This window comes from Pristiophorus japonicus, chromosome 10 (genome assembly GCF_044704955.1).
Source record: "Pristiophorus japonicus isolate sPriJap1 chromosome 10, sPriJap1.hap1, whole genome shotgun sequence".
Classification (NCBI taxonomy): Eukaryota; Metazoa; Chordata; class Chondrichthyes; family Pristiophoridae; genus Pristiophorus; species Pristiophorus japonicus.
In genome coordinates, this window is record NC_091986.1 from 200,246,174 (window position 1) to 200,267,929 (window position 21,756).

Consider the following 21,756-nt stretch of genomic DNA (forward strand, 5'->3'; position numbering starts at 1 on the left):
TGACTCCACGAGGCAATGTATTGCACTTGAACTGTAGTGGCCTTAGTCCATTTAATATAACTCCAGAGTGAGGATCACACATGGTGGCCTGTCTTTTATACTAGGCCTGGCATACTTGTACAGGTAACCTACAAGTCTCCCACTATAGTGCCCTCTGGTGGCACACCTTGTAATAGTACAGGCAGTAACATGTCTAGATCCATGACAATAATGACCAGATAATCTGTTTTTGTTATGTTGATTGAGGGATAAATATTGGCCAGGACATCGAGGATAACTCCCCTGCTCTTCTTCGATGTAGTGACATGGGATCTTTTACGTCCACCTGAGAGGGTAGACGGGGCCTCGGTTTAACGTCCCATCCAAAAGATGGTAACTTCAACAGTGCAGCGCTCCCTCAGCACTACATTGGAGTGTCAGCCTAGATTTATGTGCTCAAGCTCCTGGAGTAGGATTTGAAACCACAGCTTTCTGACTCAGAAGCGAGTGTGTTACCCACTGATTCACAGCTGACTTTTGCTCATGGATTTTTTAGTGGTTACAATCAAGCAGGTACAGCAAGTGATCAGGAAGGCCAATGGAATTGTGGCCTATATTGCAAAGGGGATGGAGTATAAAAGCAGGGAAGTCTTGCTACAGCTATACAGGGTATTGGTGAGGCCATACCTGGAATATTGCGTGCAGTTTTGGTTTCCATATTTACGAAAGGATACACTTGCTTTGGAGCCAGTTCAGAGAAGATTCACTAGGTTGATTCCGGAGATGAGGGGGTTGACTTATGAAGAAAGGTTGAGTAGGTTGGGCCTCTACTCATTGGAATTCGGAAGAATGAGAGATGATCTTATCAAAAGGTATAAGATTATGAGGGGGCTTGACAAGGTGGATGCGGAGAGGATGTTTCCACTGATGGGGAGACTAGAATTAGAGGGCATGATCTTAGAATAAAGGGCCGCCCATTTAAAACTGAGATGAGGAGGAATTTCTTCTCTCAGAGGGTTGTAAATCTGTGGAATTCGCTGCCTCAGAGAGCTGTGGAAGCTGGGACATTGAATAAATTTAAGACAGAAATAGACAGAGGATAAGTGGTTATGGGGAGCAGCAGGGAAGTGGAACTGAGTCCATGATCAGATCAGCCATGGTCGTATTGAATGGCGGAGCAGGCTCGAGGGGCCGTATGGCCTACTCCTGCTCCTATTTCTTATGTTCTTATGTTGTTATGTTCTTATATCAAAGGGTTGTTAGTCTGGTGACAGGATACACACACGAGTGGTTTTTATAATAACAAGCTTTATTACAGTGAATGATTCTATTTATATTAAATGACATGCAAATAATACAACCTGGTTCCTGGGCTCCACCTACCTCCGAGAATGCACTCTGATGTTAGAGAAGAGCACAAGTCCCTCCAGATCCTCTGCACTGCTGCATTTCTCTGGACCCTCGAGAATGCTCTGTCTTAAAGGGGACCTGGCTCTATTTTAATTTTTATTGTTCATTCACGGGATGTGAGGATCGCTGGCAAGACCAGCCTTTATTGCCCATCCCCAATTGCCCTTGAGAAGGTGGCGGTGAGCCCCTTCTTGAACCGCTGCAGTCCGTGTGGTGAAGGCACTCCCACAGTGCTGTTAGGAAGAGAGTTCCAGGATTTTGACCCAGCGACAATAAAGGAACGGTGATATATTTCCAAGCCAGGGTGTCCTTGTCCTTCTAGGTGGTAGAGGTCATGGGTTTGGGAGGTGCTGTCGAAGTTGCTGCAGTGCATCTTGTAGATGGTACACACTGCAGCCACAGTGCGCTGGTGGTGGAGGGAGTGAATGTTAAAGGTGGTGGATTGGGTGACAATCAAGCGGGCTGCTTTATCCTGGATGGTGTCGAGCTCCTTGAGTGTTGTTGGAGCTGCACTCATCCAGGCAAGTGGACAGTATTCCATCACGCTCCTGACTTGTGCCTTGTAGATGGTGGAAAGGCTTTGGGGAGTCAGGAGGTGAGTCACATCTTATACTATAATACCTCCTGTATGGCTCAGAGACGTGGACCATGTACAGTAGACACCTCAAGTGGCTGGAGAAATACCACCAACGATGTCTCTGCAAGATCCTACAAATCCCCTGGGAGGACAGATGCACCAACATTAGCGTCCTCGTCCAGGCCAATATCCCCAGCATTGAAGCACTGACCACACTTGATCAGCTCCGCTGGGCAGGCCACATTGTCCGCATGCCAGACATGAGACTCCGAAAACAAGCACTCTACTCGGAGCTCCTTCACGGCAAATGAGCCAAAGGTGGGCAGAGGAAACGTTTCAAGGACACCCTCAAAGCCTCCCTGATAAAGTGTAACATCCCCACCGACACCTGGGACTCCCTGGCCAAAGACCGCCCTAAGTGGAAGAAGTGCACCCGGAAGCGAGCTGAGCACCTCGAGTCTCGTTGCCGAGAACATGCAGAAATCAAGCGTAGGCAGCGGAAAGAGCGTGTGGCAAACCAGGCTCGCCACCCACCCTTTCCTTCAACCTGTCCCACCTGTGACAGAGACTGTGGTTCTCGTATTGGACTGTTCAGTCACCTGAGAACGCATGCTAAGAGTGGAAGCAAGTCTTCCTCGAGGGACTGCCTATGATGATATAATAGTGGGATAGAAGCAGTTTATGAATAGAATAATTTGTTTCTGCACTTTAACCAGTGGGTTACAGATATTGGCACAGTGGCATTTCAATTCGAATAATCGCAACTATATTTAAATAAAATGGAGCTATGCTTATTTTTAAGATCGGCACAATAATATAACGCATAAGCTCTCTCTTGCTGAGCATTGGACTGGATGACCAACTTTCAGAGTAAATTTGATTCGTATAAACAATTACATCCGGAATGTATTCATAATAAACACCCGCCCCTTCTGACTTGCGCACAAACGCTGCAAGTCTGCAGTGACAGCGGAAAGGCAAGTGAAGCCGTGGCACAGACAGCGGAGAATCACCGCAACCGGGGCACAGACAGCGGAGAAACACCGCAACCGGGGCACAGACAGCGGATTGAAAGCCCTGGACAGATTCTCTCCATCAGAAGCACAGTGGAGACACGGTAGCGCTTTCTTCCCCCTCTCTCTCCCTCTCTGTCTGTCTGACGCCTTGGCACATTGTTTATTTACAATTGCACTCCGGCTATGTTTCAATCACCCTGATTCAAAGTTTCAATGACCCTGTTCTGCAACGGGAATACACGTCAAACTCTAGTTTCCAGTCAGTTGCTACCTTGCTGGCTCATTTCCTCCTTAGATCTGCAAGTTTTTTTTTCTCCCTCAATCCAATTGCATTTTTTTATGCACAGGATACTGTGGAGAGAGTTCATGATTTCCCTCAATCTCTCGGTTCCTCTAATGTGGCTGGTAAATTGCATTCCCGGATTTAACAAATTCAAATCTCCTTGAAGCAGATTCAATAGTAACATTCAAAAGAGAAGTGGATAAATACTTGGAAGGGGAAAACATTGCAGGGCTGCTTGGAGGGCGATTAATTGGACAGCTCTCCCAAAAAAGCCACCGGCATGATGGCCCGAATAACCTCCTGTACTGTATCATTCTATGATTGTATAAGGTGCAATGGGAAACATTAGGCAGGGTTGTTGCTGATAATTGCTATCCATGTGCTTTGTGCTGGGAAGTTTGTGTGTTGGAATGTTCGGATGTGGACAGAATTGGATTCAGCTGCGGTGCTATCATAGAAAGAAAGAACTTGCATTTATATAGCGGCCTCTCATGACCACCAGACGTCCCAAAGCGCTTTACAGCCAATGAAGTACTTTTGGAATGTAGTCACTGTTGTATCGTAGGAAACGCGGCAGCCAATTTGTGTACAGCAAGCTCCCACAAACAACAATGTGATAATGACCTTGCAGTCTGTTTTAGTGACGTTGGTTGAGGAATAAATATTGGCCAGGACACCGGCGAAAAATCCCCTGTTCTTTTTCGAAATAGTGCCGTGGGATCTTTATGTGCACCCATGGTCAAGAAGCCTTGGGATTCACTTCAGCAGACACACAAAGAATGCAGGCTTGGCTAGGGTATCTGAGTGCTGTGGGAGCTAGTGGATTTATACCCGAGAAAGATTCTAAGGCTGAAACTTGACTGGAGAGATTCACATAAGAACATAAGAATTAGGAACAGGAACAGGAGTAGGCCATCTAGCCCCTCGAGCCTGCTCTGCCATTCAACAAGATCATGGCTGATCCGCATGCAGTTGGGGGAAAGATGGGAGGTGGCAACTTATTTATGAAGTTTGGAGAGGAAAAGGAAGGTGGGGATTGATCAGTAGTTTGCAAGAGCAGAGAAATTGGGGGTGGATGTTTTGAGGAGGAGAATGGTCCGTGGGAGGGGGGCAGTACCTGAGGACAGAGAAACATTTACAATGGATGGTCAGCAGTTTAGTGGGAATAGGGTTTAAGGAGCAGAATGAGCTTGGGGAGGTAGGAGGGAAGCTTGGGAAAGGCATGGGTTCAGGGCGAGGGTGTGGGAATCTTGGGGGAAGTTTTTTTTGATGCGGAAGGGGAATTTTAAGACTGATATCAGGAAGTTTTCTTCTCAAGGATCGATCAACTGGAAGCAAAAACCTGGAAACATTAAAGAAACAATTGGCTTCTATAGGGCAATGTGAGGTTATTCACTTTGGTAGGAAGAATAGAAAAACAGAATATTTTTTTAAATGGTGAGAAACTTTTAAATGTTGGTGTTCAGAGATTTTTGAGTGTCCTCGTGCAAGAAACACAGAAAGCTAGCATGCAGGTACAGCAAGCAATAAGGAAAGCAAATGGCATGCTGGCCTTTATTGTAAGGGGGTTGTAAGTGTCAGAGTAAAGAAGTCTTGCTGCAATTGTACAGGGCCTTGGTGAGACCACACCTGGAGTACTGTGCACAGTTTTGGTCTCCTTATCGAAGGAAGGATATACTTGCCTTAGAAACGGTGCAACAAAGGTTCACTAGATTGATTCCTGGGATGAGAGGACTGTCTTATGTGTAGGGTGGGCCGATACTCTCTGGAGTTTAGAAGAATGCGAGGTGAATTCATTGGAATATACAAGATTCTGAAGGGGATTGACAGGGTAGCTGCTGAGAGGTTGTTTCCCCTGGCTGGAGTGTCTAGAACTAAGAGGCAGAGTCGCAGGATAAAGGGTAGGCCATTTAAAACTGAGATGAGGAGGAATTTCTTCACTCAGAGGGTTGTGAATCTGTGGAATTATCTGCCCCTGAGGGCTGTAGATGCTGAGTCTCTGAATAAATTCAAGGTTGAGATCGATAGGTTTTTGGAATCTAGGGGAATCAATGGATATGAAGGTCGGGCAGGAAAGTGGAGTTGAAGTCGATGATCAGCCATGATCTTATTGAATGGCAGAGCAGACTCGAGGGGCCGTATGGCCTGCTCCTGCTCCTATTTCTTATGTTCTTATGTTCTACAATGGGGAACTTTAGAATCTTCCTGGATGGATGAATTTGGGGCAAAGTCTAAACATTAGAGCCAGGCCTTTCAAGAGTGAAGTTAGGAAACATTTCTACACATAAAGGGTGGTACAAGTTTGGAACTCTCTTTCTGCAAACGGCAATTGATGCTAGGTCAATTGTTAATTTTAAATCTGAGATTGATAGAGCTTTGATAACCAAAGGGATATGTAGCAAAGGCAGGTATATGGAGTTAGGTCACAGATCAGCCATAATCTTTACACAGGATTACACAGAATATACGGCACAGAAACAGGCCATTCGGCCCAACCAGTCTATGCCAACGTTTAAGCTCCACTGGAGCCTTTTCCCTTCTTTCCTCATCTAAATCTATCAGTATAACCCTCTATTCCCTTCTCCCTCATATGCTTGTCTAGCCTCCCCTTAAATGCAACTATAGCATTTACCTCAACCACTCCCTGTGGTAGTGAATTCCACATTCTCACCACTCTCTGGGTTAAGAAGTTTCTTCTGAATTCCCTATTTGATTTCTGGGTGACTATCTTTATATTAATGGCCTCGAGTTATGCTCTCCCCCACAAGTGGAAACATTCTCTCTCATTAAAAGGCAGAACAGTCCCAGGTTAAATGGCCTCCTCGTGTTCCTATAATTAGGAAGGGAAGAATGATCTTTCTTATCTGCAATTATCTTGTGGCTGGCTTTGAATTCTCAGGATGGCGGTTTCTATTCATGCTGCACTGGATCTGGAGGGAGGGAGGATGGTAAAACTGGAAAGATCGGTTCAGCATGGTGCTGCGTTTCAATTGCAGCAGCAATTTCAGCTTCTGTTCTTTACTGCTGGTGTTCTGTAGCGGTCACAGTGCAGGGTGGAACCCACAGCCTCTGGGGATAATTCCAAAAACGGCTTAGCATGTGCAAGCTTAGCCCGCAAGCAGTTATTTAAAAGCTACAATTATGATGTTTGTTTTCTGACGCAGCAGTGGGAGAAAGTCTGTACGGGATGACAATGTGCAACTCGCGTGTGTTGCTGGGCTGACTCATCCTGCGGCTGGAGAAAATGGCAACGCTTGACGGGACAGGTATCTTACAAGTCGCTGTCAGTTTAAAAAGCAAGGCATGCATTTCTATAGCGCTTTTCACGACCACTGGATGTCTCAAAGCGCTTTACAACGAACAAAGTATTTTTTGAGCGTAGTCACTGTTGTAATGTAGGAAACGCAGCAGCCACTTTGCGCACAGCAAGCTCCCACAAACAGCAATGTGATAATGACCAGATAATCTGTGTTTTTGTTATGTTGAATGAGGGATAAATATTGGTCAGGACACAGGGGATAACTCCGCTGCCCTTCTTCGAAATAGTGGCATTGGAAATTGTACGTCCACCTGAGAGAGCAGCCAGAGCTTCGGTTTAACATCTCCTCTGACACTGCAGCACTCCCTCAGAACTGCACTGGAGTGTCAGCCTAGATTTTTGTGCTTAAGGTCCTGGAGTGGGACTTGAACCCACAACATTCTGACTCAGAGGCAAGTGTGCTACCCACTGAGCCACAGCTGATTGTAGGGTATTAAGATGAGCTGTTCCCTCTTGCAACAGTTCTCCCCTACGTTGTTCAGTTGTCTAAGAATTTACGCGTTGTATTCTGCACTAATCTTAATCCTTCATATAAAGATAGTGGCCTAGATTTTAACCACACATTCCCTCCCCAAAACCGACCCCATTACATTTTAGAGTGCAGAATTCAGGATTTGGATGAGGCTCCCGCAAAACCCGATGGACTGAATGGCCTCCTTCTGTGCTCTGTTATTGAAAAGGCAGGCCGAGCCTAATTAACATACCAAAGTCATGGCCTGATGACATCATCGGCACCGCGAATTAAATTTAACAGGTGAGCAATGGGTCGGAAACTGAATGCGAGATGCCAGTTCCCCAGGGGAACAGGCATTTTTAGCACTGCTTGTGGACCAGGAGCAGGAGCGCACCCACCAGGCCCCTCAAGAAAGCCTTCAACCACCCCCCAGCCCCGATCTCCAGCCTCCCTCCCCCAGCCCCGATCTCCAGCCTCCCTCCCCCAGACCCGATCTCTAGCCTCTCTCCTCCAGCCCCGATCACCGGCCTCCCTCACCCAGGACTCCCAATTTTGGGCCTCTTCCCTCCAGTCCACCTGCCTGCCGGCCATGCTGCCCATTCGGATGGCTGCCGGGTAGGAGGTAGCACAGCAAAGTGCAAATAAGGCTCTGCCATTAAGATCTGCAGGGCCTCCACATCCTCCGCCTTGCCAGGTTCTTCGGCCAATTTTGACCTCACCCGCGGCGTCCTTACCTTCTCTTAAATATCGGGGCCGGCGTTTCAGGGTCAGTGTTTCAGGGTCAGGTTTGAGTACAGATTTTTTCTTCATTGTACAAAAAAGCCAAAAAACTATAATGACAATAATTTGTATAGTATCTTGAACGCATTAAATATCCCAAGGTACTTCTCGTAGAAGAGAGGAGACACTGAGCAGTAGCAGTAGGAGAGGTGACCAAAAGCATGGTCCTTTATGTTGTTTCCCTGGGCTCTCTGCCGATCTTCCACCAAAGTTACGCTGGTAGATTGGCAAACTCCAGGGACATTCTAACCCTCTGAGGCATTTATAGCATGAATAGTGATTGGGAGGAAACTGGATATCCACAAAGGGAATTGTGATGGGAGACGAAGGCCCCACCCAGTATTTATTGAGCTGCGTGTTCAGGGAGAGGAATCATAGAAAAATTACGACACAGAAGGAGACCATTCGGCCCATCGTGTCTGTGCCGGTCGAATAAGAGCTACCCAGCCTAAGTCCGTAGCCATGGAGGTTACGGCTCTTTAAGTGCACATCTAAGTACTTTTTAAATGTGATGAGGGTTTCTGCCTCTACCACCCTTTCAAGCAGTGAATTCCAGACTCCCACCACCCTCTGGGAGAAGAAATGTTTCCTCATCTCCCCTTAATCCTTCTCATCATCATAGGCAGTCCCTCGGAATCGAGGAAGACTTGCTTCCACTCCCAAAGTGAGTTCTCTGGTGGCTAAACAGTCCGATACGAGAGCCACAGACCCTGTTACAGGTGGGACAGACATTCGTCAAGGGAAGGGGTGGGTGGGGCTGGTTTGCCGCGCGCTCCTTCCGCTGCCTGCGCCTGACCTCTTCACGCTCTTTGCATTGAGACTCGAAGAGCTCAACGCCCTCCCGGATGCACTTTCTCCACCTCGGGCGGTCTGCGGCCAGGGTCTCCCAGTGGTGGTGATGTCGCACTTTACCAGGGAGGCTTTGAGGGTTTCCTTATAACGTTTCCGCTGTCCTCGTATCTCATTGCTCGTATCTGGCATGTGAACTATGTGGCCTGCCCAGCGGAGCTGATCAAGTGTGGTCAGTGTTTCAATACTGTGGATGTTAGCCTGGACGAGGATACTGATGTTGGTGCACCTGTCCTCCCAGGTGATTTGCAGGATCTTGCGGAGACATCGTTGGTGATATATCTCCAGCGACTTGAGGTGCCTTCTATACATCGTCCATGCCTCAGATCCATGCAGGAGGGCGGGTGTTACTACAGTCCTGTACACCATGAGCTTGGTGGTAGATTTGAGGGCCTGGTCATCAAACACTCTTTTCCTCAGACGGCCAAAGGCTGCACTGGCGCACTGGTGGCATCAATCTCCGCATCAATGTCTGCCTTTGTTGATAAGAGGCTCCCGAGATATGGGAAGTGGTCCTTCTACCAACTACTTTAAATCTAAATAAAAGGAGTTATGGATGGGAAACTGCAGGACGTGTTTTGATTTTTTTTCTCCTGGCTTCCCTCGTGGCAGCCAGCCTGATTGACAGCCGGCCTGTCGGGCGGGATAGCCCACAGCAGAGGGGCGCAGCGGAGGAGCAGGTCACTTGTCGGCAGGTAGGGCTAGTGGCTGGGGAGGGGGGGAATAGATCGCGGGGTGGGGCTAGAGCATGGCCGGGGCGGTGGGGGAGGAAACGAGTTTATGGTCACAGGATGCGAGGTTGTGGAGCTCGGTGATCGTGGAGGCAGGGTCGGTGATTGTGAGGGTAGATCGAGTGGTGTGTGGTCGGACAGATTGCGGTGGAGTGTGTGTTTAAAGGTTAAAAGCACTCCTGCTCCACCTGGCCCACACCAGTGCTGTAACTGCTCTCGCCTGATGCAGCACAGATGCAGTGTCCAGAATTCGGGACTGAGGCCGTTCCGGATTCCGTGATTTTCCGGACTTTGGATCGTCTTTCTGACATCACGAATCCAGAAACACCCGAGTCCAAGTTTGGGTATTTTTAGAGTTCGGAATGTCAGAAAGGGGGGGTGAGGTGGTCCCCGCTGAGGAACTGTTTGGGCGCGGCCCCACCATGGAGGAGCTGTCCGGGCAGGACCCCACCATGGAGGAGCTGTTCGGGCCGGTCCCGCCGCCGTGGAGCTGTTCGGGCCGCCGGCACCACCATAGAGGAGCTGTTCGGGCGCGGCCCCACCGTGGAGGAGCTGTTTGGGTGGGCCCCGCAGAGGTAGAGCTGTTCGGGCCGCCGGCACTACCATGGAGGAGCTGTTCGGGCACGGCCCCACCGTGGAGGAGCTGTTCGGGTGGGCCCCGCAGAGGTGGAGCTGTTCGGGCCGCCGGCACTACCATGGAGGAGCTGTTCGGGCCGTCGGCCCCACCATGGAGGAGCTGTTCGGGTGGGCCCCGCAGAGGTGGAGCTGTTCGGGCGGGTTCCGCCATGGAGGAGCTGTTCGGGCCGCCGGCCACACCGTGGAGGAGCTGTTCGGGGGGGGGCTCCGCCGTGGAGGAGGTGTTCAGGTGTGGCCAAGGAGGAGTTCGGGCCGGCAGGCCCCGTCGCAGAGGAAGGGTTGGAGCAGGCCGGTGAGGAGGCCCCAAGGTAAGGGCAGCGGCAGCGAGCGGGGCGAGGTGAGTGGCGGCGGGGCAAGGTCAGTGGCGGGACCTCGAGGTCGGTGGGTCCAGATTCCGGATCATTTTACAGATTGCGGACGACCCTACCACCGGTCTGTCCGGATTCCGGAACTCCGGATTTTGGACGCTGCACCTGTATTGCCAACACCACTGCCTCATAAATCAGGTGACAAACGCTTAGAATCATGAGACTTGGTATCGTGAAATCATGGGTTTCTATTTGTTTCATAACCTGACCCTCCGATTACCTTTGCTTCCGGACAGTAATTACAGGTAAATGCAATTGCTAATCAAAAACATGAGTCATTCTTTGATTTGGCTGGAGTTAAGCAATGACTGAGATTTCCTAGTTGAGGGATACGGTGTGATAAGGTACCCTGAAAGTAGTACAGGAAGAGAGGACTGGGGACATTTGTTATTCAGAAACAGCCTGTGTCTCTCTCTGTCTGTCTCTCCCTCTCTGTCTCTCTATCTCCGTCTCTCTCTGCCTCTCTCTGTCCTTCTCTCTGTCTCTTTCTCTTTCCCTTTCTATCTCTTTCTCTTTCTCTCTCTGTCTCTTTCTCTGTTTCTCTTTCTCTTTCTCTCTCTATCTCTGTTTCTCTGTTTCTTTCTCTCTTTCTCTCTCTCTGTCTCTCTCTCTCTTTCTCTCTCGGTTATTATAAAGAGCGGACCTGTTCAGTTACAGGAGCCTGACTCCGCTCTGTTACAGTCTCAATCAGACCCACTGCCCCATATAGCAGTTACAAAGAAAGGCAAAAGTTGTCTTTGAGGCTGGAGTGAAGCATTGGCTATTGCTGAACAGGCACTTGGATCTAAAGAAATCTGTCCCGTGCATTTTCCTGCCCTGTTTGGGTATTTAGTGATAAAACAGATCTCCTGATTCTCAAACCCGAAGCACTGGACGAGTTAGGTTGCGATCAGCACACAGACAGGCTGAGCACCGCTTCAGACACTTCTAATACTGTACAACAAATTCCTGCTTCGAGTTGAGTCGAGACCAATTTCTGAATCAAATTATCAAATCATATAGCGCCTTTCAGGACCACTGGACATCTCAAAGTGCTTTATAGCCAATGAAGTTCTTTTGGAGTGTAGTTATTGGTGTAATGTGGGAAACATGGCAGCCAATTTGCACACAAGCAAGATCCCACAAACAGCAATATGATAATGACCAGATAATCTGTTTTTTTGTTATGTTGATTGAGGGATAAATATTGGCCGGGACACCGGGGATAACTCCCCTGCTCTTCTTCGAAATAGTGCCCTGGGATATTTTACATTCCCTTGCTGTTGTTCCCTCGGTATAACGTCTCATCCAAAAGGCAGCACCTCTGACAGTACAGCACTCCCTCAGCACTGCACTGGAGCGCCAGTCTAGATTTATTTTTGGTGCTCAAGTCTCTGCTGTGGGATTTGAACACACAACCTTCTACTGCAGAGGTGAGTGTTACCCACTGAGCCACAGCTGACACTGTAGGACATCAAGGGAGGGAGAACTACATCAGAGACAAATTAGAGAAGTTAGAGACAGTTCATGTCTTGTCCAAGGAACTAGACTGAGAAGTAACCGATTTGTGCGTGCGTGAAAAATATACGGGATGCGCGCAAGTGCAAATCGCGTACTTATTTTGCGCATGAGCAAATTGGTGTATTTTTTTTTAAATCCCGAGATTTAGGCATTCCACTGCGAGATAGCGAGTGAAGCTTTTGTTTCACTCCACAATCACGTCTCGCCTGATGGAATCGCGAGAGTTGGCAATATTGCTTATGGGTCCAGCCCTTCTCGCCTCATTTTACCTTCCTGGTTTCCCGAGGCCTGGGAACCCCGGCCGACATCAGTTAAAAATAGAAAGCATGATAAAATGGAGGCATGCAGCCTCCTTTTAAAAGCGTTCAACGACTGACCCATCTCCTGAGAGCGGATTGGTCAAACGTCCCGTTTCTCCGCCCCCCCCTCCGCCCAACTCCTGCTCAGTCCTGCCTCCATTAAACCGGAAGTGGGTGGGTACAAGGTGGATTGGAAATGGATTTGAAATTTTACCTTCCTACCTGACCTAAACCCACCCGGTTTTGTGGGTTAAAATTACTCCCCCACCCCAAATGATGATGACATGTAATGGCTTCATTTGCATAATTTCTGCTGTTCAAATCATTATGACCTCATTACAACACATTTTGTGCACTCAGACACTGCGTGACTCAGTGTAGCTAGGGGAATCTGAGTGAAAGCTCTCACTGAATAATGCATCACACGCAGCATAGTGAACACGTAGATAATTTGCTTCAAGGTATCTGCCCTCGCTGTTTGTTTAAGATGTGCTGAAATATGTAACTATTGGAAATGGGTGGTACTGTAGGTTTCAGGGTATACAGGGGCCTTTCACTTCTAACACTGTCAGTGTCAGCTGTGCCGCAGTGGGTAGCACCCTTGCCACTCTCCAGGGACTTGAGCACAAAAATCTAGGCTGACACTCCAGTGCAGCGCTGAGGGAGTGCTGCACTGTTGGAGGTGCCCTCTTTTGGATGAGATGTTAAACCGAGGCCCTGTCTGCTCTCTCAGGTAGACGTAAAAAATCCCATGGCACTATTTCGAAGAAGAGCAAGGGAGTTATCCCCGGTGTCCTGGCCAATTTTTAATCCCTCAATCAACATAACAAAAACAGATTATCTGGTCATTATCACGTTGCTGTTTGTGGGAGTTCTGCTGTGCGCAAATTGGCTGCCGCATTTCCCGCATTACAACAGTGACTACACTTCAAAAGTACTTCATTGGCTGTATATAAATGTACGGAGTAACTATTATGCACAGAAGCGAGAGTTAGGACAAATATCACCGACTCTGCCCCCCGCCCCCCCAGCATAATTCCTACTAACCCTTTTCTGAGTTTGCGTCCAACACCACGTTGCCTGCGATCCATCCAGCAGCAGCCAAATGCGTCCGCCGAGCCTCCGAGCCACCCGCAGTGCCGAGCAGGCCACACGCCCCAAGCCAACCGCAGTACTGCAAGCGTCTGCTTGGGGGAGGGGGGGTGGGAGGGGGAGATAGAGCGGGGTGGTGGGGAGAGTGAGAATTGGGAGAGCTTGGGGTGAAAGAAAGAGAGAGCCTGGGGGCTGGTGGGGGAGAGAGAGCGAGAGAGAGAGAGAGCTTGGGGGGGAGAGAGAGAGAGCCTGGGGATGGGTAGGGGAGAGCGAGAGCTTGGGGGGGGGGGGACGAGAGAGAGCTTGGAGGGAGAGAGAGCTTGAGGGGAGAGAGAGAGCTTGGGGGGAGAGAGCTTGGGGGGAAGAGAGAACTTGGGGGGGAAGAGACAGAGAGAGAGAGCTTGGGGGAGAGAGAGAGAGAGAGAGCTTGGGGGGAGAGAGCTTAGTGGGGGGGCGGAAGAGAGAGAGAGCTTGAGAGAGAGAGAGAACTTGGGGGGAGAGAGAGAGAGAGAGAGATCTTGGGGGTAGAGAGAAAGAGAGCTTGGGGAGAGAAACATAGAAACATAGGTGCAGGAGCCTGCACCACCATTCAATAAGATCATGGCTGATCATTCGCCTCAGTACCCCTTTCCTGCTTTCTCTCCATACACCTTGATCACTTTAGCCGTAAGAGCCATATCTAATTCCCTCTTGAATATATCCAATGAACTGGCATCAACAAGTCTGTGCGGTAGGGAATTCCATAGGTTAATAACTCTCTGAGTGAAGAAGTTTCTCCTCATCTCAGTCCTAAATGGCTTACCCTGTATCCTTAGACTATGTCCCCTGGTCCTGGACTTCCCCAACATCGGGAACATTCTTCCTGCATCTAACCTGTCCAGTTCTGTCAAAATTTTATATGTTTCTATGAGATCCCCTCTCATCCTTCTAAACTCCAGTTAATACAGGCCCAGTCGATCCAGTCTCTCCTCATATGTAGGTCCTGCCATCCCGGGAATCAGTCTGGTGAACCTTCGCTGCACTCCCTCAATAGCAAGAATGTCCTTCCTCAGATTAGGAGACCAAAACTGAACACAATATTCCAGGTGAGGCCTCACCAAGGCTCTGTACAACTGCAGTAAGACCTCCCTGCTCCTATACTCAAATCCCCTCGCTATGAAGGCCAACATACCATTTGCCTTCTTCACCGCCTACTGTACCTGCATGCCAACTTTCAATGACTAATGTACCATGACACCCAGGTCTCATTGCACCTCCCCTTTTCCTAATCTGCCGCCATTCAGATAATATTTTGCCTTCGTGTTTTTGCCATCAAAGTGGATAACCTCACATTTATCCACATTATTCTGCATCTGCCACGCGTTTGCCCACTCACCTAACCTGTCCAAGTCACCCTGCAGCCTTTTAGCGTCCTCCTCACAGCTCACACCACCACCCAGCTTAGTATCATCTGCAAACTTGGTGATATTACACTCAATTCCTTCATCTAAATCATTAATGTATATTGTAAAGAGCTGGGGTCCCAGCACTGAGCCCTGCGGCACCCCTCTAGTCACTGTCTGCCATTCTGAAAAGGACCCGCTTATCCCGACTCTTTGCTTCCTGTCTGCCAACCAGTTCTCTATCCACGTCAGTACATTACCCCCAATACCATGTGCTTTAATTTTGCACACCAATCTCTTGTGTGGGAGCTTGTCAAACACCTTTTGAAAGTCCAAATACACCACATCCACTGGTTCTCCCTTGTCCACTCTACTAGTTACATCCTCAAAAAATTCTAAAAGATTTGTCAAGCAGGATTTCCCTTTCATAAATCCATGCTGACTTGGTCCGATCCTGTCACTGCTTTCCAAATGTGCTGCTATTTCATCTTTAATAATTGATTCCAACATTTTCCCCACTACTGATGTCAGGCTATAATTACCCGTTTTCTCTCTCCCTCCTTTCTTAAAAAGTGGTGTTACATTAGCTACCCTCCAGTCCATAGGAACTGATTCAGAGTCGATAGACTGTTGGAAAATGATCACCAATGCATCCACTATTTCTAGGGCCACTTCCTTAAGTACTCTGGGATGCAGACTACCAGGCCCCGGGGATTTATCGGCCTTCAATCCCATCAATTTCCCTAACACAATTTCCTGACGAATAAGGATTTCCTTCAGTTCCTCCTTCCTACTAGACCCTCTGTCCCCTAGTATTTCTGGAAGGTTATTCGTGAAGGCAGAACCAAAATATTTGTTAAACTGGTCCGCCATTTCTTTGTTCCCCATTATAACTTCACCTGAATCTGACTGCAAGGGACCTACGTTTGTTTTCACTAATCTTTTTCTCTTCACATATCTATTGAAGCTTTTGCAGTCAGTTTTTATGTTGCCAGAAAGCTTCCTCTCATATCTATTTTCCCCCTCCTAATTAAACCCTTTGTCCTCCTCTGCTGTATTACAAAATTCTCCCAGTCCTCAGGTTTGTTGCCTTTTCTGGCCAATTTATATGCCTCTTCCTTGGCTTTAACACTATCCTTAATTTCCCTTGTTAGCCATGGTTGAGCCATCTTCTCCGTTTTATTTTTACTCCAGAGAGGGATGTACAATTGTTGAAGTTCATCCATGTGATCTTTAAATATTTACCATTGTCTATCCACCGTCAACCCTTTAAGAGAGAGAGAGAGAGAGAGAGAGACAGGGGCAGGGGCTGGGGGGAGGAGAGAGAGATTGGGAGAGAGAGAGAGCCTGGGCGGGGGAAAGCTCGGTGTGTGTGTTACAAGGGACTGAAATCCAGAAGTCACGACACTGTCACTATTCACTTCATACCCAATAAACCTGTTAACAATCCGCACACAATGCCCCATCTATGGCGGGGGGGGGGGGGGGGGGCGGGGGAATAAGGTCTTGCGCTGGGGGAAGGGACTTCGGCTGGAACTTGGCTGTGGGAGGCAGCACAGGTGCCGGGGTAAGGGTCTTTAGCTGGGGGAGGGATGCATATGCGCTGGGGTAATGGACCGGCTGGAACATGGTGGCTTTTGGGGAGATCTATCCTCTGTGGCTTCTGAAGTCAAAATGGATCAAATTACAAATTGAAAAGTCAATCAGAATTTGGGCTGGGCGGTTCCAGTTACACATTCCAGAGGAACTTCAGGGTTTGGCTTCTCCTCCAAGGGGACCAATCAGCAATAGGTCATGTGAAAATGGAGAGCCATTCAGAGAAACGGCTGCCTTTCAGTTCGTACAAATAGACGCAGCCATATATGGCAGTCTTTCTTTTCTAACTGAACCTGGGTTTAAATCCAATTTATCCTGTTTTCTGAGTTGAATGTCGTCTTCAAATTTGGGGAGTCAAGCCATTCCTAATGGACACAGGCCCACAGTGAAGAAAAACCACTGCCCCCAGTTTGATACTAATTGGCAACCTCATTCAGAGGTCACAGGATGTGGGAGATGGAAGAGTGACTGTAGGTAATGGATACGTTGGTGCTGAGGCACATTGTTCAGCAGGGTAGTGTGAACTTTGCACTGCATCCAACCATGCTTGGGAGTTTTTGGCATTGAGTGCCTGAATTTAAAATTGTTCACCATCATCCCTCATGCCCACAGCTCTCACCTTGATGAGCACAAAAGTTCTCCACAATATCAAACACAGTTAAAAAAGATAGACTTGCATTTATATAGCGCCTTTCACAACCACTGGACATCTCAAAGCGCTTTACAGCCAATGGAGTACTTTTTGGAGTGTAATCACTGTTGCAATATGAGAAACGCAGCAGCCAATTTGCGCACAGCAAGCTCCCACAAACAGCAATGTGATAATGACCAGATAATCTGCTTTTGTTATGTTGATTGAGGGATAAATATTGGCCAGGACACTAGGGATAACTCCCCTCGTCTTCTTCGAAATAGTGCCATGGGATCGTTTATGTCCACCTGAGAAGACAGACGGGGCCTCGGTTTAATGTCCCATCCGAATGACAGCATCTCCGACAGTGTAGCACCCCCTCAGAACTGCCTAGGTTTATGTGCTCAAGTCCCTGGAGTGGGACTTGAACCTACAACCTTCTGACTCTGAGGCGAGTGTGCGCGCCACTGTGCCACAGCTGACATGGCACAGTTGGCATAAATGTACATGAATATATGTAAGTTGAACCCACAGGGTGAAAAATGAACCCTCCGTCACTCTTGCACCAGCTGCCAGGGATGTCCAATAGTGGCACATTGGGTCACATTCTTCCTGAGTTGGGGTGGGGGGGGGGTGGCAAAGACCCTGATTCGCCTACTGACGCCGCTCCACGTGGCACAGTCGGGTTTGTGAGCTGACGGGTGAGAGAATGCCACCCATGCGGCCCAACACAGCAAGCCACCTTATTTTGGAACAAAACGGCTGCTGCAGTCGTGTCGCGGTCGAACATCAAGTAAAACTGACGGCTCCTTTGCAACTTTTTGTAGAAAATGGAAGATTCGAGGAGAAAGCAGCAGATACTATTTTCAAGTCTTCAGAATCAGTTTGCCCATTGGATGTCAGATTTACCAGAAAAACTATGGGACCAGTCGCTGTGCAATCTGGCTATTCCAGGTAATTGTATGCATCGTTTAGCCCATTGCTGTCTTTTGGCGTCAACAGGAGGGGGAGGGGGGCGGGGGGGGGGAGAGGTTATTAAAGAATTAAGTGAAATGAATACATATTGTTCTATTGGGCATTGGAGGGAGAAAATGGTGTGTCTAATGCAGCTTTGTCAAGAGTTTGTGACTGAAGGATATGGGCTGGGACATGCAGCTGAAGTGGGCCATTCAGGTGAGCAACATGGGCGAATGTTATTGCTTCGTGTTGTCATGTGTGCGGTTGCACTTTTTCAGGGAGGCTTTGAGGATGTCAAACCCTGAAAAAGTGCGACATCCCCACTGACACCTGGGAGTCCCTGGCCAAAGACCGCCCTAAGTGGAGGAAGTGCATCCGGGAAGGCGCTGAGCACCTCGAGTCTCATCGCCGAGAGCATGCAGAAATCAAGTGCAGGCAGCGGAAAGAGCGTACGGCAAACCTGTCCCACCCACCCCTTCCCTCAACGACTATCTGTCCCAACTGTGACTGGGACTGTGGTTCTCGTGTTGGACTGTTCAGCTACCTAAGGACTCATTTTAAGAGTGGAAGCAAGTCTTCCTCGATTCCGAGGGACTGCCTATGATGATGATGTAAATGTTGTTGGGGGGATTGATTATTTAACATGGTCATCGTTGAAAGCTTTGATAGTAGAACTGTTTTTGTTCCCATCCAGGAAGCCATGACTCGATGACTTACTGCTTAGATTTAAAGTCACCGATCAAACCTTCTGATAAGATTTTAAACTATTTGGATCATGTCATGCCCTGTATTACTCGTCCAGAGATATATAAATGGTGTAAGACACAGGTAAGCGGCATCTTTTGCACTCGACTTTACACCCCAATTGTCAGCATTAAGCATTCCACTGTCAGGTATAGCGTGAACTACATAGCGCAGTATGGGCTGGCCCTGGGCCCTGGATCTTCTGGGCCCCATACCCCCATTTGCTGCTCCTCCACCACGATCTCTCGCCACTCCTCCCTCACAAATATTTACCGCACCTCTGCCACAATTTTTCATCGCTCCTCCGCCACGATCTCTTGCTGCTCCTCCGCCACAAAACATTCGCCACACCTCCGCCACGATCTCTCACCGCACCGCCGCCACGATCACTTGCTAAATCTTAGCCACGGTCCCTCACCGCGATATGTGCACTATATGTGCGCGCATTAGGTCCGTGCAGCAGAGCAGATCTCCAGTAGTCCAGGTTAACCCTTGCCACTGGATAAAGGCCTAGTTCTGTCAAGCCCATGTGGTGGCTGATGTGCAATGGTCACCATACGTTAAAAAAATCCACGCACAGGCATCTTCCACCCCTGGAGTTCAGGACTGGAATATCGGGTCCTTCATTGAAACATCTGCAAACTCATCCTTTTTGATGTGGAAGCAAGTCATCCTCATTCGAGGGATTGCCTATGATAATGATAGTATGAATAGATGCAGCATAAAGCTTCCTTTTACTCTGCCCCAATAATGTGCGTTAGCTGCAAACCCAACAAGTGCCAGTATGACTTTTTTCCATTTCCAACATCTTTCATCCTGTGGCCTCATCCAATAGCCAGTTTAGTGTCAAATTCGGGACAGTTATGTGCGATGAGCCCATGTCCAGTGAGAACTGGATTTAGACTGTCTCATGTACATCGGATTAAATAAGATAATACAGCTCAGAAATGGGCCATTCAACCCAACCAATCCATGCCGGTGTTTATGCACCACTCGATCCTGTCTTTCCTCATATAAATCGATCAGCATAACCCTCTATTCCCTTCTCCCTCATATGCTTACCTAGCCTCTCCTTAAATGCATCTATACTATTTGCCTCAACTACTCCCTATGGTAGCGAGTTCCACATTCTCACCACTCTCTAGGTAAAGAAGCTTCTTCTGAATTCCCTATTTGATTTCTTGGTGACTATCTTATATTGATGCCTTCTATGTTCTTCCCTACAAGTGGAAACATTCTCTCTGTATCTACTCTGGTACGTCCTTACTATACAGTATAAATGCACACGAGGCCCATACTTGAGAGAAGGTCACTCTGTGACCAGTTACCTTTATTACCAAGACCTCAAATGATGAAGGTGGTTGGAACTTCCCCTTTTATACCTGAAAGTCCAGGTTAGGAGTGTATCCCACAAGTTCACCCCCTAGTGGTCAATGTTCTCAAGGTGTACAACTTAGGTCAGCTTATACATGGGTTACAATGATAGTTGAATACATGACATACTCGATCAAAACCTTTCATCATTTTAAAGACCTCCATGAGGTCATCCCTCAGCCTTCTCTTTTCAAGAGAAAAGTGACCTAGCCTGTTCCTGTTACCCTTCTCCTTAGTGACTCAATTCATTTCCCATTTGCCTTTGAATTAGTGTGATGTGACCTTCCTGTGAGCTATGCACACAACACATAAAGAAAGAAAAAAGACTTGCATTTATATAGTGCCTTTCACGACATCCCGAAGCGCTTTATAGCTGTAATGTATGCACCTGTGAGTACGCTCACAGGTTTGTAGAGCTGTTGGATTATGAATGGTTTAGCCAGTCATGTGATGTTCACAAGACTCAATAAAACCCCAGTCAGTTGTGTTTAGGTCATCCACGATGAGGTATGCAGTTGTGAGCCCGGTGGATGAACTGGTATTTTGTAGTGTGATTGTTAAATCTTTGTTAATAAACGAACTAGTTCTTAAGTAAGAACCCATGAACATAATTACATAAGAACATAAGAATTAGGAACAGGAGTAGGCCATCTAGCCCCTCGAGCCTGCTCCGCCATTCAACAAGATCATGGCTGATCTGGCTGTAGACTCAGCTCCACTTACCCGCCCGCTCCCCATAACCCTTAATTCCCTTATTGGTTAAAAATCTATCTATCTGTGATTTGAATACATTCAATCAGCTAGTCTCAACTGCTTCCCTGGGCAGAGAATTCCACAGATTCACAACCCTCTGGGAGAAGAAATTCTTTCTCAACTCGGTTTTAAATTGGCTCCCCCATATTTTGAGGCTGTGCCCCCTAGTTCTAGTCTCCCCGATCAGTTGAAACAACCTCTCTGCCTCTATCTTGTCTATCTCTTTCAATTATTTTAAATGAGCGGGTGCAGGACATTCTGAAAAAGGAGGGTAAACAGCCAGTTGTCGTGGTGCACATTGGTACCAACGATATAGGTAAAAAAAGGGATGAGGTCCTACAAGACGAATTTAAGGAGCTAGGAGCTAAATTAAAGCGTAGGACCTCAAAAGTAGTAATCTCAAGATTGCTACCAGTGCCACGTGCTAGTCAGAGTAGGAATCGCAGGATAGCTCAGATGAATACGTGGCTTGAGCAGTGGTGCAGCAGGGAGGGATTCAAATTCCTGGGGCATTGGAACCGGTTCTGGGGGAGGTGGGACCAGTACAAACTGGACGGTTTGCACCTGGGCAGGACCGGAACCAATGTCCAAGGGGGAGTGTTTGCCAGTGCTGTTGGGGAGGAGTTAAACTAATATGGCAGGGGGATGGGAACCAATGCAGGGAGACAGAGGGAAACAAAAAGGAGACAAAAGGAAAAGACAGAAAGGAGATGAGTAATAGTGGAGGGCAGAGAAACCCAAGGCAAAAATCAAAAAGGGCCACTGAATATAAAGGGGTTGCAGGAGGGGTCAAAACTAAAAATCATGGTTTAAAAACTAGTATTAAAACACTCTACCTAAACGCACGCAGCATTCGAAATAAAGTAAATGAGTTGACGGCACAAATCATTACAAATGGGTATGATTTGGTGGCCATCAAAGAAACATGGTTGCAGGGTGGCCAAGACTGGGAATTAAACATACAGGGGTATCTGACGATTTGGAAAGATAGACAAGAAGCGAAAGGAGGTGTGGTAGCTTAATAAA

The 21,756-nt window shown here is 48.0% G+C and overlaps 1 protein-coding gene across 1 annotated transcript in view; it reads left to right on the forward strand.

Annotated features, from left to right (window-relative positions):
• Positions 1–2,928: 2,928 nt before the first annotated feature.
• plcxd1 (phosphatidylinositol specific phospholipase C X domain containing 1) overlaps positions 2,929–21,756 on the forward strand; it is a 31,388-nt gene continuing 12,560 nt past the window's right edge. Inside the window, exons 1-3 of the mRNA XM_070892496.1 lie at positions 2,929–3,083; positions 17,730–17,856; positions 18,554–18,687. Of these exons, the coding sequence (XP_070748597.1) occupies positions 17,733–17,856; positions 18,554–18,687 (258 nt within the window). The 5' untranslated portion in view covers positions 2,929–3,083; positions 17,730–17,732. The remainder of the gene's footprint in view (positions 3,084–17,729; positions 17,857–18,553; positions 18,688–21,756) is intronic.